Source organism: Phocoena phocoena, chromosome 3 (assembly GCF_963924675.1).
Source record: "Phocoena phocoena chromosome 3, mPhoPho1.1, whole genome shotgun sequence".
In the NCBI taxonomy this organism is placed as follows: Eukaryota; Metazoa; Chordata; class Mammalia; order Artiodactyla; family Phocoenidae; genus Phocoena; species Phocoena phocoena.
In genome coordinates this window covers 40,718,623-40,734,452 of record NC_089221.1, presented here as the reverse complement: position 1 = coordinate 40,734,452, position 15,830 = coordinate 40,718,623, and the positions used below count along the sequence as shown (strand labels likewise).

The window sequence follows — 15,830 nt, the reverse complement described above, 5'->3', positions numbered from 1 at the left end:
TAATTTAGAAAGCCCATCCCCCCTCCTCTCAAAAAACAAATAAAGCAACTAAACTTAGAAACTGTAGGCCCTTTGAAAAGAACCACACATTCACTGTATATACAGATTTAAGCTCTAGAGGGTCTGGCTTATAGCTATAGTGCTTAAAAGAAAAAATAAAAGTAGTGCAAAAGCCAAAAGCATAAAACTGCGTTTGGAATATAGCAGCGTAACATTCTCCTGCTTTTATTAAGAAAGAAAAATGCAACTTTTCCTTAAAAGTCTTTGTTTTGAGTGTTAAATTTTACATTCAGTAAGGATCTAGATTCTCCTCCACAGGTAACATTAGAAATGGAAAGCAGAGCTCCTGGAGGGACTGCCTTGAATCCTCCAGTTCCTCCCATGTCTGACACTCTACTACCCTCCGATAGACACTCCATTGAGGTCCCTTAAAATAATGAATGATGATAAAAATGGATGAATACCAAGGATATGAATTTTGAAAAGTAACATTATATATGCTTTTACAGTGCACAAAATACTTTTCCATTCATAATTCCATTTGATCCTCCCAATGACCCAGCAAGGTAGGGAAGAGTCTGCCTGTGACTTATCCAAAGTCAGCCAGAAAAATGGCATTAAAATTAAAATTTACTCTTCAGAGCTAGAGTTCCTTTCAGGATGCCATGAACATTTTAATACATGTTTGTTTAATGTAGTACTTCTCAACTGGGAGCAATTTTGTCCCTCAGGGGGCTTTTGGTAATGTCTGGACAAATTTTTGGTTGTCACACTGTCGCAGGGAAGGAGAGTGTCTACTGGCATTTAGTGGGTAGAGGCCAGTGAAGTCGCTCAACATCCTAAAGTGCGAAGGACAGCGCCTCCTGCCACAGCCACTGCTCCATCCCCCAAAAGAATTATCTAGTCCCCAAATGTCAATAATGTCGAAGTTGAACAACTATGATATAAACAAGCAACAGTCTTGTAAACACCATTAAGTTGACTAAGTCACTGTGGTGGTTTTAAAACATGTCTGGGACTTACTTGACATTCTTCCCATCAAGAAGCTGAGTAAATCTCCTCCCCTAGAATCTAGGTATGGCTTGGTAATTTCTTTGATGAATAGATGTAGTTGTATGATTTCTGAGTCTAGGTTAGAAAAGACCGTGCAAGTTTCTGCCAGTTTTGAGGGGGACACTTGCCTTTAAATCCCTGAGTCGCCTTGCAAGAAATCAGGCCACCCAGAGGGTGCCTTGCTGAAGAAACCCCTTGATGGGACCACGTGAAGAGAGAGAGCTGCCTACCCTCTGAAGGTAACTACATGAGAGATCTCAAGCCAGAACTGCCCAGCCGAGCTCTTCTCAAAGTCCTATGCAAGAAACCAGGAGAGATAACAAACGATGGGCATCATTTTAAGCCACTAAGTTTTAGGGTGATTGGTTACATGGCAATAGTTAACCAGAACAATCTCCAGATTTGGAGACTCAAAGTCAAGTGCTCCGGCAAACAGAATGTCTTCTCTTTCCCCCTAAAAGGTTCTGACCCACGGAAGTATGGAAATCTTAACCAGAGGACTGCCACTCCTCAAATGAAAATGGATTGTGATCAATCTGTGGGAAATAGCTGACAAGGAGAAGTTTGTCAAAGAGATTTGCACAGGAAATTCTGAAGGCTATCTTGAAATGACGGACTGCAGGTTAGAGTCCTGGGCTTTAGTCATTTCAAAAGCTGGTTACTGTAAAAATGAGGCATTTACTAGATGATCTCTTGAGGTTTCTTCTAGGCCTAAATTCTAGAATATCCTACTCTACGTATATTTTTCAAAAGATAGGCATTTTAAAATTGTAACTTAGAAATGCACCCTGATGAATATAAAGCATGAGAATTAAAATAAATATGAAGCACCAGGTTACACTCATCAATCTATAAGAAGTTAAAAAAAAAACCTACAAAAAGTAAATTAAAATCTAATGTTGGTAAAATTGGTAAAAATCACACATTACTGATGACCACAGTGTTCAGTATGTAACAGGAGCTAAAAAATACAGATAATCTTTGATCCAGTAATGTTGCTTTTGGAAATTGTCCAAAAGGAAAAAAGAAAGAAAAAGCTTCTTGTACAGTGATATTTATAGCCACATTACTTGCAGTAGGGGCAAAAAAACCCCCACAGGAAACAACCTAAATATACAACAATGGGACAATAGTTAACCATGACATGGCAGGATGTATTAATGTAAAGTTATAAATATGAGGGCCACAGGGAAAAGTATATACAAAAGATACCAAGTGAAAAAAGTAAATGAGTCATTTTCATATAAATGGCAAGTATATCTATGAAAATTTACATTCACACTTACGAACATCAAAAGGAAGAAATATAAATATTTTTTCTGTTAACGAGAATGTTAGTATATGTCATTTTCTATAAGGATATTGAAATATTCTGCTTTATAAAGAAAAGCTATAAACTGAAAGTATTAATCAAGTTTAGTACTTTGATGAACATACCTCATATTATCAAAATTTTATTTTAAAATTTTTTTACCAACCATTTTCTGGGTGCTTACTATATGATAGGTCCTGAGAATACAATGATAAATAGGATGAAAGGTGATCTTAAAAATGTATTCAGTGGGAGAGAGAGTCAAGCTGAAGACAATTATGGTACTGCTTTATGAGGACAGAAGAGGGGAACAAGAAAGGGTTTTTTAGGGAAAAAAAGATGTCTGCATTGTCCTAGTTCTTTTATTCATCTTGTTACTTGTCAATAGCGCTGTCCTAGTTAGACATTTCAAGACAAAGGAGAGATATTCCAAAAGCAAACAAACTCTCTCAAGGAAGTAAAAAAAAAAAAAAAAAATTTATCAACTAAAGGAATATTTTAGCAAATCTGGATAAACCTGAAAATAGAAGCGTTTTGGCATATACGAGTTGTAAAGAACTAGGAGGTTTTGGGCTTGGCATTCATTCAGAAAGTGTGCCTTTAACCTGGGTTACAATAGCTGTCATACATGTTTCATTCATTCAACAAAACTCAACTTGGCACAAGTGAGGAAGACATGGCCCCCGTCTTCTCAGAGCTTGCAATCTATAGGATTTAGAGCCAAGTAAACATATCATTGAGGTAGAACGTGACAACTGCTATGAAAGGGTCCACGTGAGGAGGACAACTAGGATTAGTGGTTGGGAAGGCTTCCTGGGGTGCATAAGCCTCGGTGAAGTTGAGACTTACTTAAAGGATGTATAGAGTACGGGTTGGGGGCTAAACTGTATTTTAAAAAGCGAGAACACAGATTAAGGTAAGAGACTAAGGGACTATACTGTTTAAAAGGGTTAAGGTCATATTTCACTGGAAGCATAGCCAAGAAAAAAAAATGATACTAATATGTTAAAGTCTGATTCCTTGGGGGCAAAAATTAAATACTGTAATAATAAAAGGGACTTCTTAATTACTACATACTATGGTCTGAATGTTTGTGTTCCGTCAAACTTCATATGGTGAAATTCTAACCCCCAAAGATGATGGTATTAGGAGGTGGGAGCCTTTGGGAGGTGCTTAGGCTTTGCCCTCATGAATTGGATTAGTGCCTCATACAACAGGCTCCAGAGAGACCCCTAGCCCCTTCCACCATATGAGGACATAGCAAAAAGGCACCAGCTATGAACCAGGAAGAGGGCTCTCACCACAATGCGACCACGCTGGCGCCTTGATTTTAGACTCCCCAGCCTCCAGAACTGTGAGAAATACACTTCTGTTGTTTATAAGCCATCCAGTCTGTGGAATTTTGTTATAGCAGCCTGAAAAGAACTACGACACTATGACATTTACATAAATTATTTAACCATCTTTCCACTTTGCATTAAGACTTAATCTGGGCTATTACATTTTTATACTGACAGGAAAATAAAGATCACATAAAAGTATCCCAATTACCAAGGCTATGTCCTCCCTCCCCACCCACCCCCAAACAATAAGTACACAGAAAACTAAGTCAATTTCTCTGAAATATCTATTTTATGCACTAGTATTCAGAATATGGTTACAAAAAGGTTATACAATTCAGAAGGTTCATTGTCCATATTCTAACAAGCGTCCAAGAAGCTATTTGGTTAAAGGACCTGAAGGAAACTGGTAAACAATTTGGAATAGAGTTATCTTACTGAACTGGCCAAGAGCCAGCTTGCATTCAGTCTGCATTTCTACATGGTATCCATGGAAATGAGATCAGGCCTACACAAAGACAAACAAAGGCCACCTTCGAACGAATCAGGAGAATGACAACTGCCAATGTCCAAGGCATGCAGGGGCACAATAGCTTTGTACACGCTCTTCAGAACACAATGAAATAATCTCTTACACTGACAATACAGTGTCCATCACTCTTTCTTTTCCCCTTTGCTCATTTAAACATTAACCTCATTTTTATACAGAAAGCCTTTCAATGATCAGGAGTTATGTACGGTTTCTGCAGTAAAAACTGCTCTAGTCCCTTTAAACTAATAAAAGGAAGAATTGCAGTTACCCTTTCAGAACATGGAATAATAATGCAGGAATCTTCATTGACAAAGTTGCCCAGTTTCTATGAACTGTTTGGTCAACAGAACAGACAATTCTCTCCAAGGAGGAAAAAGTGTATTTGAAAATTATGAACAGTTCCAATATTCAATGGACCTGAAAACATTACAAAAATATGCAGTTCGAGTTTATACTGGTTAGTAAATGTAATTTACATGTACAAGAGTCAGCAGGCATAGACTGGATAAAACACTTGGACAGTACCTTGAACTAATTATAACTTTAACAAAATTAAGAGTAGACATTAATTTCTTTTCTAATTTATATTAAATAGAAATGTTTAAAACGCCTTGAAAAAAACCCATTGTTATGCAGAATAAAAGGCTTTAATATTTTATGACCAGAACCTTTCAAAGACAAAACTAATTCTCTGTGCTATATGGGACTATGATTTCTGAAAAGATTGTTTTGAGTTTTCTCTCTGTGTGCCTTGGTCAGCTTCACCTTTCTCTCATCAATTAATATCCTCTCCATTTCATAGCCCAGAACCTGCTTCGACTTCCTTCACGTAATCACCTGTGGTTTCTAATCTGTCTGGAGCTGCTGCTCTTGTGGGTCATCCAGTTTCCCCCCTCCTTCTTCTTTCTCCCTGACAGCATCCCTTCCATGGACACGCGTGCCCCTTTTCTCCTCTTTGCTTCTCTCGTGTCATGGACTCCTGCCACATATGGACGCCTCAATGTAAATTTCAAAACTTACAAGTACCGTGCAGTACCGTGACAGAAGTAAAAAAAAAAAACACAATAATGTTTATGCATGTTTCTCCAGTGTTTGCTGTTTGTTTGTTTTTAAGCGGCCCCTCCTACCTCATCCCTCCAGCTCCCGCCTTCCTGCCAAAGTTCCTGGCACTGTCCCCATCCCTCACCTCCCATTGACTCCTCAGCTGGCTCCACTCTGGTTCTGTTTCTTCTCCTCAGCAGAGACTGCCCTCACCCAGGAGGGCAGACCTGCCTGACTTCTGTGAAGACTTTGATCCTGTGGACCGACTCTTCCTTCTCGAAACACTTCCACGGTGCCCCAGTCTGCGCTGTCCTCTTTCCTCCTCCAGCTGCGTCTTCTCTCTCCCTTGGCATCTCCGCTTCCTCACCCGACCTTCTAAGGTAGCTCCTCAGGTTGCAGCCAAAGTCATCCTCTAGTCTCTCTTCGTCTGAGTCATCAACATCATGTCTTCAATCCCTCTCCAGATGCCCACGACTCCTAAATCTCTACCCTCATATTGCTCTCACTCCTGTTCCTAACACCGCTACACATAACCATCTAGTAACTACACATATTCACGTGGATGTCTCAAACTCAACCTGTCAAGCTGACCTGCTCTCTTTTTCCTCTAGCCTTGCTGTCCTTCAGCGCTCCTGTCTTGGTGAATGGCACCCCCCGAGTTGTTTACATCAGAAACCCAGGTCTCAGTCTTAACCTTCTCCCTCTCTCCCTGCCATCCTCGTAAATCAATCACCAAATCCTGTCCATTCTTCCTTAATACCTTTCACATCTGTCCTCAGCTATCTTTCCCTACTGCCACTATCTGGGTTTTTAACCACTGCCATCTTTTTTTTTTTTTTTTTTTTAATACTGGAGTATAGTTGAACCACCGCCATCTCTAACACCGAACCTAGACCCAGTTCTTTCCTAAGTGGTCTTGGTGCCTTCAGTCTGGCTTCCATTCACTTCACCAGCCCCCTGCTGCCAGAGTGATCTGTCAAGGGGCCAACCGGAGCATGTCACTGTCCCTTAACAACCTTCAGAGCCTTCCCACTGTCCTCCAGATAAACTCCATACTCCTTTCCAGGGTTTACAAGGCCTTTCACGGTTGGGCACTCACTCACTTTCTCTCACTTTCTGTGAATACCTTGAGTAATGTGTTCCGGGCATAATGGCCTTCTCCTTTCCTATTTAAGTATCTAAAACATCTGGCCCCAGGAACTAGGAGACTTGGGGCCTATTAGTGATTACCTTACAGTATTACCACTTAGAGTCATTTACAAAGAACTGAACTTTGATCTCTAAGGCCCTTCACAGTAGATCTGAATGGTAACAATTATTTCCTGCCCCCAGGACAGCCTCTCTAGAGGTCTGATACTTAAACATGTCACAGTGAGATTTCTCCATCCTCTGAACTCAACATCTAGCTCTGCATCATTCATTCAGCAATTAACTGCATGAGACCATATAACACCTATTATGTTATAGAAACTTACATTACATCTTTATGTTATAGGCATAGACAACACAACAACATAACAAGAACATAACAAGTTTTAAATTACACGGAAATTTTTCAAGACACCAAGATGTATGATGGCTTGAAATTTCAGTAACTATCAATAAAAGACAATATCAAGGACCCTCTTCTTCCTCTCTTTCCACTAGGCCGGTGTCCTGGCTTTATCTCCAAGCTACTCCTGACATCATGGTTGCAAGATGGCTATAGCTGCTCCAAGATTTACATCTAGACCTGACAGTATGTTTATTAACTAGCATCTCCCTTAGGAATGAAAAATTCTTTCCCCAAAGGCCCTGAGCGGATCTCACTCCATATCTCATTGGTCAAAATTCCATTATATGCCCATGTCTAAATCAGACACTGGCGAGAGATCTGGGACCACCAGCACTGGCTCAGTCCAATTACCCTTCAACATTCCCTGGATCTCCAAGCTGTGCAGAGGAGCAGAGGAGGGGTTAACCCAGTACTTGGGCTTCTGTCAGAAAGGAGGATGGTAGGGTATGAAATTGGTTAGGCAACCCCCAGGGACTGAGACAATGTCTTTCCCTCATGTGTGGACTTGTTTCCAAATGGACTGCAACCTCTCTGGACCACATTTCAAGTTTCCAGTGGTTCTACACTGGATCCAGCACGTTGCCTTACATAAAGCAAGTGTTGCATAAAGATATGATCAAAAACTAGTTTTCTGGAATTCACTGAATCCAGAGCAACAAAACACCTATGTATCATCAGAAGGGAGAATCACAGGGGTCACTTTCACAGAGGACCTATTGTTGTCTCGGGATTTGTGGTATCAAGATTCTTCTCTTTAAGAGTCATTATTCTGTGTGTTCCTCCAGGTAAATCATTAGTTACCATAAGATACAAAAGCACACACGCATACACACACCCTCCACATCTCTGACTTGTTGACTGGAGTAACAGTTTCCCATAGTTCTTTCTCTTATGCTGCGCTCGATCTTTCTGTAATGTCCCGAGTTAAACAGGGCTGATAGTGACTTTAGTGGCAACATTTACATGATGTCAAGATGACACTTTCGGTCCCAAATATCTTTCCTATTCTTCCTGAAACTCTTTATTTTCAACACACAGACTGAATGGCCTTTATTTTGCTGAATGTCTAAAATTCCACCATGAGCAGCTCATCTCTTTGCATTAACAGGCTTTTCCCTTTTTATACTCCCATGGCTTTCAGCACACTAAGAAAGGAGCAGTCATCACATACTTTAGAAGGAAGTCACTTGAACTGACGCATTCTCTGACTCTTGGTGGTGAAATACACCTGACTTGGTGGTCATCACAAAACAAGGTGGTACAGGCAATTCTGGAATTTTAATTTGCTAGGAAAGAGAAGGTGCAGTGCTAATATTTAAGCAATTACTTCCAAACCTGGCTGCATAACAGAAATGTATGAGTAATTGTTTTTAAATACTGAATCCAGAGCCCCAATCTATGAATGTGAATCAAAACAGTGGCTTGTGAACCAATATGTAGGAAAGAAAAGCTTAGTCGAGGTTGGGCCGGTGTAGCTGGAGAGCCATGGGGGAGGGGAGTTACCATATCAGCTGGTGGTCTAAGGTGGTTGAGGGGCTGAGATGAGAGAGGTCGTTGAGGCTGGGTCCCAGAAATGAGAGATTACTTCAAACTTCCCTTTTTGTTATAAAAACTTCCCTACTTTATAGTTTTACTTGGGGTTGTCTCTTTTAACATAGGACAATGGTGAGTTGCAAAGGGATGAGAAAAAAAAAGGGAAAAAGCATCAAGGCAGTGAAGGCCAAGAAAATAGTCTGGAAAATATTCTAACACCAAATGTGGGATGATCAGGTGCAGTCAGAACACAGAAGGGTGTGTATAGGTGCGTGTACATGGCTCTGGGGTGTGTGTATTGTGAGTGCGCGTATGTGCAGTGTGTGTGCTTGTGTGTAAGTGTGCACAGGGGAGTGTGGTAGAGAAGAAGCTGAACAGGCAGGCTGCGGCCAGATGGCGAAGGACTTTTTCTGACGTGTCACAAAATTTGGACTGTGCACCATGTGAGATGGGAAGCCACCAAACGTTTGATGCAGAGGAGTGATTGGATACAGATAAGTGTTTAGAAAGATACCATTGGTGACAAAGCAGAGAATGGAGTGGAGAGATAAGAGACAAGCACAGGAGAACCAGCTTAAAGACAGTGGGAGTCCAGACACAAAAAAGCAAGGGCCTGAACTGGGCAGTAGCAGAAGGCACATACATGAGTTGGGGAGAGCAGACAGAAGTTAGAGACAGTTTGTGAGGTTGCAGACAAGGGAAGAGATCCCTGGTTTCCATGTTTGCAGGATAATGCTGCCATTAAACAATAATAGACAATGCAGGAAAAAATTTCAGAGGACAGATATCTACTTCAGTTGGGGACATGTGGAGTTGGACATGCATATAGGGCATCCAGGTGGAGATATTTGCTAACAGATGGAAACACTGATCTGGAACTCAGGAGAGGAGTCTGGCTGGAGATGCTGACTTGAGCGGGGAGCAGGCCCAGAGGGAGCTGGTAAAATGAAGAGGAGGATCCAGCATGGAACTCTGCAAACACCAACAAGCACTGGGCCAAACAGCTGAGCCTGGGAAGGAGACTACGAAAGGACAGCCAGGAAAATAGGAGACAAACAGGGAGAACAGAAGCCAGGGGTGGAGGGTGCTTCAGGAGGAAACAGCTGCCAGATTACACACTAAAGGAGGACCTGCTTACTAAGAGGGAAATTAGAATATTTACCGCCTGAGGGGAAATTAGGGATCTGAAAATAGGGGGTGATCCGGGCAGGGTACCAGAGATAACAAGAGATGAGGCTAGGCAAGGATTATCCTTAGCCAAGCAACACACTAGACAGTTGTAAGTGATGTCATGCATTTTAAAATCACATTTCCCTTTTCCCTATAGACCTATTACTCAGTTTATGGATTATCCAGGCCTCTTATGGTCTTTCTTTTCCATCCTCAACCTGCCAGCTACCATTTCAATGATTGCAAGCACTTAAACCAAGGAATGATCAATGAAAAGTGATAAACATGAAACCAAACCATGAGCACTGCTTTTTCTTAAATACCTGTGAGAATGTTTACAGAAAGCGAATTTGAATCTACGTGTTAAAGTGAGATTTGATGGTTTTAAGTTTCTACAGTGGTTGGTGTGTGCTAGATGTAGAAACGCATACACATATGCGCCTTTTACATTTTAATTTTTGGTATTTATATTACACAAATATATATGGATATAACTTATAAGCAACTACATGTGTGTCTGTTTAGTAATGATGAGTACTCAAAATTTTATACAGATAGGGTCATGCCATAAAAAACTGCAGCTGTCACAAACCTAGAGCTTTCAATTATTCATTTTAATCTTGGATATTCATGGTATCAAAAAATGATGCTGTTTCCCTGGGAACTTGGGTTCAGATAACATTTATTATGATTACCCCGAATTAAGAGAAAACCTGTTCCTTGAGTATGTAAATATCTGGAGCAGGAAGAAGGAGGAAATATACAAACTATTTGGACAGATGTCATTTTAAATCACCTCCGCTGGCTTGCAGCCAGTTGCGCTTGTTAACCAACTCCAGGTAAAGTCTCCGGACCTGACTTCATGCCTTGCGGCACTACATTCCTCTGAAGTATTTCTCGCTGCTGTTTAAAGAACAAGCCTCAACACTTCAAAGATAAGAAAATGATGTTATATTTCCATAGCTTCTGTTAATAATGGGTAATCAAAGAGTGATGAAAGGCTTGCATTGAAATGTCCATTAGCTCTTGGGAAGGTGGTGGTGTCCAGGAACTGATTCTCAAGGTGAATCCAACTTTCTCTGAAACCCCTAAGTTAGGGTTGATGGCCCCTCAAAACACTCTTGGGGTCCCAGGAGAGAATATCTGTGAAGCACCAGACCCAGGGTTAGACAGGAAAACTAACGATGCCTATTCTCCGCTGGGGTCGTGTTATTTCTCTTTCTCTAACCTGGAGAAAATGCTACAGGGTCTTCTGCATTAGAATTCTTTCATGATAACAACTGGTTAAATGCCTCAAAAGAGGGCAATCTAAGAAAGATTTCTCCTCTTGGTAAAACACTTGAAAATCAGAGACCACTTTTTTTGTTTGTTTTGCTTTGATAGCTATTCAAACTATTATATACAAATGCGACTCCCCCCACCCCACCTAACCCCAAAAGTAAACTAAAGTTCTTGAAGTAAGCACACACGAGGCTCTGGAAAATGGTCTGGAGAAAGGAGCCTTTTTTTTTTGACCGCACCTGGCAGCACGCGTGATCTTAGCTCCTCGACTAGGGATCGAACCCGCGCTCCCTCCACTGGACCGCCAGGGAAGTCCCCTGGGGAAAGTACTCTTGATGGACTGTGGTTGCGCCGCAGCTGGGTACCCCCAGCTTCATTTCCCCACTTCGTGCAAAAGGAGTCACGCGACGGGTGGGCCCGGCTCTCAACGCCCTGCCGTTGGAGCTGCAGCTGCGGGTAAATCTCTCGTTGCGGCGCCTACGATTCAGAAAGCGGAAAAGAACTTTTCCTGGCCTAAGTTTATATCCGTCAAACAGACGACGTTACAACAGTAAGATGAAGGCAGAAGAGCGTGAAGAATTCCCCTCTGCCAAATATTGAAGAGGCGCTTGGTTTTCCTACGTCCCCTAAGGGAAGAAACATCCGTGCTGCGTCCTGAAGAAATAGGGACATTATTCACACCCTGGGGTTGAAAAATAAGCATATTGGGCTCCCAGGCTCCTGCAAAGCCACCAGGCATCGCCCTGAGGGGCAGCCTGTCTCCCAGGACCGGATTCCCGGGACGCACAGAACCCCCGGGTCCGGGTCTGGCAGGGCACCTGTCTGAGCCCGGCAACAGGATTCTGGATCTCCAGGCGCTCCACTAATCTTTACTCCCCCATGCATGTGTGCGCGTGCGTGTGTGCCTAAGAGCGAAGCGCGTATCGAGCTGACTTTGAAAGGTGCTTTACAGACAGGGTGAGCCGTGCCTTATGGGGACACCAGGCGAGGGAGAGCGTGAATGGGGAGTCTCTCTCCATCCTGCTGGGATGGCTAGGCGCCTGGGTCCACGTGGAATCAGAGCAGAGACGCGCGCCACCTGTGCCTCGCTGGCGCAGAACTCCTCTCTTTCGCCCCCGGGACCCACGCAAGTTCCTCCTGCAACTCATGCGGAGCAAACCCGTCGCTTACCTTGATTGAGCACTAACACCAGCCGCAGCAGTGTGCCGCCTGTCCGTCCTGGCCGCATCCTGAGCCCGCCGCCCCGGGCAGTGGAGCTGCTCTGGGTTTGCACGGGGGACCCAAGGACCCGGAGACTCCCCAGGAGCCGTACCGAGGTCTTCTCTCCCGCGCCCGGGTGTGAGCAGGAAAAAGTTGCCGGGCAGCTCCCGGGGCGCCAAGGCCCGCCCCTTCGCCTCAGCAAACACCCGACCTGCCCCGGCCCCGCCCCAGCCCCGCCCCGCCGCCCGGAGAGCTGCACCTGGGCTCCTCCACACCCCCGCAGACCTCACCTCCACCCCCGCACACCCTCCCAGCCCAGGGATCCAGGAAGTGGTGGGGGTGGGAACCTCGCCCCTGGCGGCTTTTCCTGCCGGGCGCAGCAGACGGGCGAAAGATCGCCGGTCTACTACCGCACCCCTGATAGCCTGACGCTGGCCCGCGGGGGACCCGGGGTCCCCGAGCGGCCCCGGCCGTCGTGCAGGCCTTCCGGCTCCCGGCTCCTGGCAGGGGTGGGAGGGCTGGGGGGAGACGTGAGCCTCAGCCACAGTTCTCAGGGGCTGCGCGGTGCATGCCTTCTCTGCCCTTCCCAAGTGGGTGGAAAAACGGACAAAAATAAGCGCACAATGACCAGGTTAGAAACTAACTCGACAGGAAAGAAGATCTGCCCACAAGTTATGATTATCCCGAAATGATGTTTAAGCAAGAGCTGCTGCAAGAGCGCCGTGTGTGTGTGTGTGTGTGTGTGTGTGTGTGTGTGTGTGTGTTATAAATCCTCATACCTTCCTCTCCAAATAAGGAGCTGATTTGATTGCCAACTTTAAGCGATTTACTTCAAGACACACAGAAGAGTGAGAACCCCTGTATGAACTCGTGATTCTTTCTGTTTGTCTACATTACATCGTGAGCATTTTCTTCCATTATTTCAGGCTCAGATCTGGAAAGAGAACATTCCATAACCACTTCTGAGATTTTTACTTCCCAACCTAAGAAATAGAATATTCACTTTTCTCTAAATCTGATTTTTCCTCCGAAAGTTCACCCACAAATTCCCAGCACATTGTTGAAACCAGAATCCTTCCAGTGACTACTTTTATGAAGTAATCAAAAGTTTTAATAAACTAAACTTAAGGATTTGCTGATCTAATCATTATTATTATCACCATTCCAAACCTTTATGGAGCAGGTACTATCAGGAGGATGGGATACTGGCATACTGGCATACTGCCACTAGGAAGCAAAGTGGTTCAAGATGGGAAGGACTTAACTGGTAAAAATCAAATGCTCCCCTTTACCATAGCTAGGGCTGGAGTCTCACAGATGCTACTGCTTATAAATCATGACTATAAACTCAATACATTTGAAACCAAAATCTATGGCCCCTGGTTGTTTCCTGTTTTCCTATCTGTCACTTACTACTTACTAATCCTGACAAACACCTGAAGGCATTCTTTTTCTGTGCTGTCGATGGTACTCACCTGCTGACTAAGACTCCATATAACACCTGAGAATTTGTAGGTGGCCGCTCACTAACCCTGACACCCAATCGTGGCTCTCCTCACAGACTTCTTGCAGGAAGTCAGCCAGGTTTCAGGGAGATGAATATCTGTCTGTTTCCTTCTGACTCACTGAAATGTGAGTAAGTGTTTGGAACAGACCCTTGTTTGGGAGGCAGGAGAGTTCCCTTCATGTGAGACAGGAATCTGTGCTTTGTCTCAGAGCGCTGGAGAGGAAAATGCACCCTTCTTCGCTTTTGTGCTCAGAACCAGACAAATTAACATCCTGGCATGAGGTACAGGATAAATCAGGAGCTACATTTTTCCAGAGCAGGCAACAATGTCAAATTTCAAGAAACAAAGAGCCAACTCCTGCCCCACATTAACTTTTTAAGAGTGTAAAGGTTCCTGACACAAAACAGTTTGAGAACTTCTGCCTTAAACTTCCTAGGAAATATCCTGCCTAAGTGTAATTTTTCTGGACACCACATTCTGAGCTGGAAATAAGATTGAGGGAGGGCTTCTCAAACTCTTTGGTCTCAGGATCCCTCGGATGAATGAATATTAAAAAATGTGATTATATATATGATGGAATATTATTCAGCCATAAAAAGAAGGAAATTCTGCCCTTTGCAGTGACATAGATGAATCTAAAAGACATTATGCTAAGTAAAATGAGCCAGATAAAGACAAATACTGTATGATCTCACTTACATGTGCAACCTTAAAAAGCCAACATATTGTACAGAGAGTAGAATGGTGGTTACAAGGAGCTGGGGTGTGGGGAATATGGGGTGATGTTGGTCAAATGGTACAAACTTTCAGTTAGAACGTGACTAAGTTCTGGAGATCTAATGTACCTCATGGTGCCTATAGTTAATAATACTGTCTCATATGCTTGAAATTTGCTAAGAGAATAGATCTTAAGTGTTCTTACCACACACACAGGAATAGTAAATATTATGAGGTGATGAATATGTTAATAAGCTTGGTTGTGGTTATCATTTCACAATGTATATGTATATCAAAACTTAATTTGTCCATTTTAAATATGTACATATTTTAACTGTCAACTACGCCCTCTACAGAGCTGGAAAAAAATATTGAAGATCCCAAAGAACTTTTGTATATGTGAATTGTTTCTATCAATGTTTACCATGGAAGAAATTGAAATGGATAAATTTTTCAATATTTATGTGTTAATTAATCTTAAAATAATAAAACTATTACATGTTAACATAAATAATACATTTTATGAAAAATAACTATTTCCCAAAATAAAAGAATTCACGAGAAAATGACATTGTTTTACATTTTTGCCAAACTTTTTAATATCTGGCTTAAAAGATAAACACTTGGATTCTCTTATCTGCTTCTGCAGTCAATCACTGTAGATACGTAGTTTTGGTGAAATTATATGAATTACTCTGTCATTGCACAGATTTATAGCTGGAAAAATAGAACATACTTGTGGCTATTCCTCTGATACTGCACCAAGATTCAACAAGTGGTGTTTTTAAAAGACTAGTTGTGAAACTGTGGGTTAAATCCATTTCACCTGCCTTCACTCATCAAAGTCTTTTTAAGACTTGCATGCCCTCCAAGCTGCACATAGCCTAAACCAGAAGATGTTTGCCCCAGTGAGTTGTTTTCTAGAAACTTAGAGTCTGCTGTGTCCAGTCTGAGCTGAGCTGGTTGAGACTGGATAGGACCACTGCTCCTTCAACTGGGCAAGTGTCCTGGGTGGCCTTTGGAAGGTGCAGAGGCCTGTAGCTTCTTTATGCTTATGCAGAACAACGATTACCACACCTTTTTCCAATCACGTTTCCCCATGCTCTCCACACTCCCCATGCTTCAGACCACCCGGCTTCTTTATTCATGATCCCATAAATAGCCCCAGCCCCTTGCCTTCAGGGATGTGGACTTGAGATTTGCTCTCCCATCTCCTCACTTGGCTGCCTCGCAAATAAACCCTCACTGTGCTGCAAACCTCTGTGTCTCAGCCTTTTGGCTTGCCATGGGTCGGACAAGATGCACCTGGTTTGGTAACAGTTGCAGTGTGAAACAGGAAGCCATATCAATGAACTTTTCCTACCCTAGTGCTGGTTTGCCACCTGGGAAGTACCCTGGGTGAAATTCGAAATTGGCCCTTCACAGAGAGAGTATAATCTAGTGGAGGAGACGGGGAAATAAACCACCAGCCGCAGGATAACTTCTAATGGATACAGGCAGAGAGTAGCTTAGGGTCACAAAGGGGGCCATCTGACTCAGACCTGGAGGATCTTGGAAGACTTTCTTGTATAAGGAACACTTATGCTAA

The 15,830-nt window shown here is 43.0% G+C and overlaps 1 protein-coding gene across 1 annotated transcript in view; it reads right to left on the bottom strand.

The window, feature by feature from the left end:
* ITGA2 (integrin subunit alpha 2) overlaps window positions 1-12,166 on the bottom strand; it is a 103,658-nt gene extending 91,492 nt beyond the window's left edge. The window contains exon 1 of the mRNA XM_065873343.1: window positions 11,988-12,166. Coding sequence (XP_065729415.1) covers window positions 11,988-12,045 — 58 coding nt within the window. The 5' untranslated portion in view covers window positions 12,046-12,166. The remainder of the gene's footprint in view (window positions 1-11,987) is intronic.
* Between the last annotated feature and the right edge of the window lie 3,664 nt (window positions 12,167-15,830).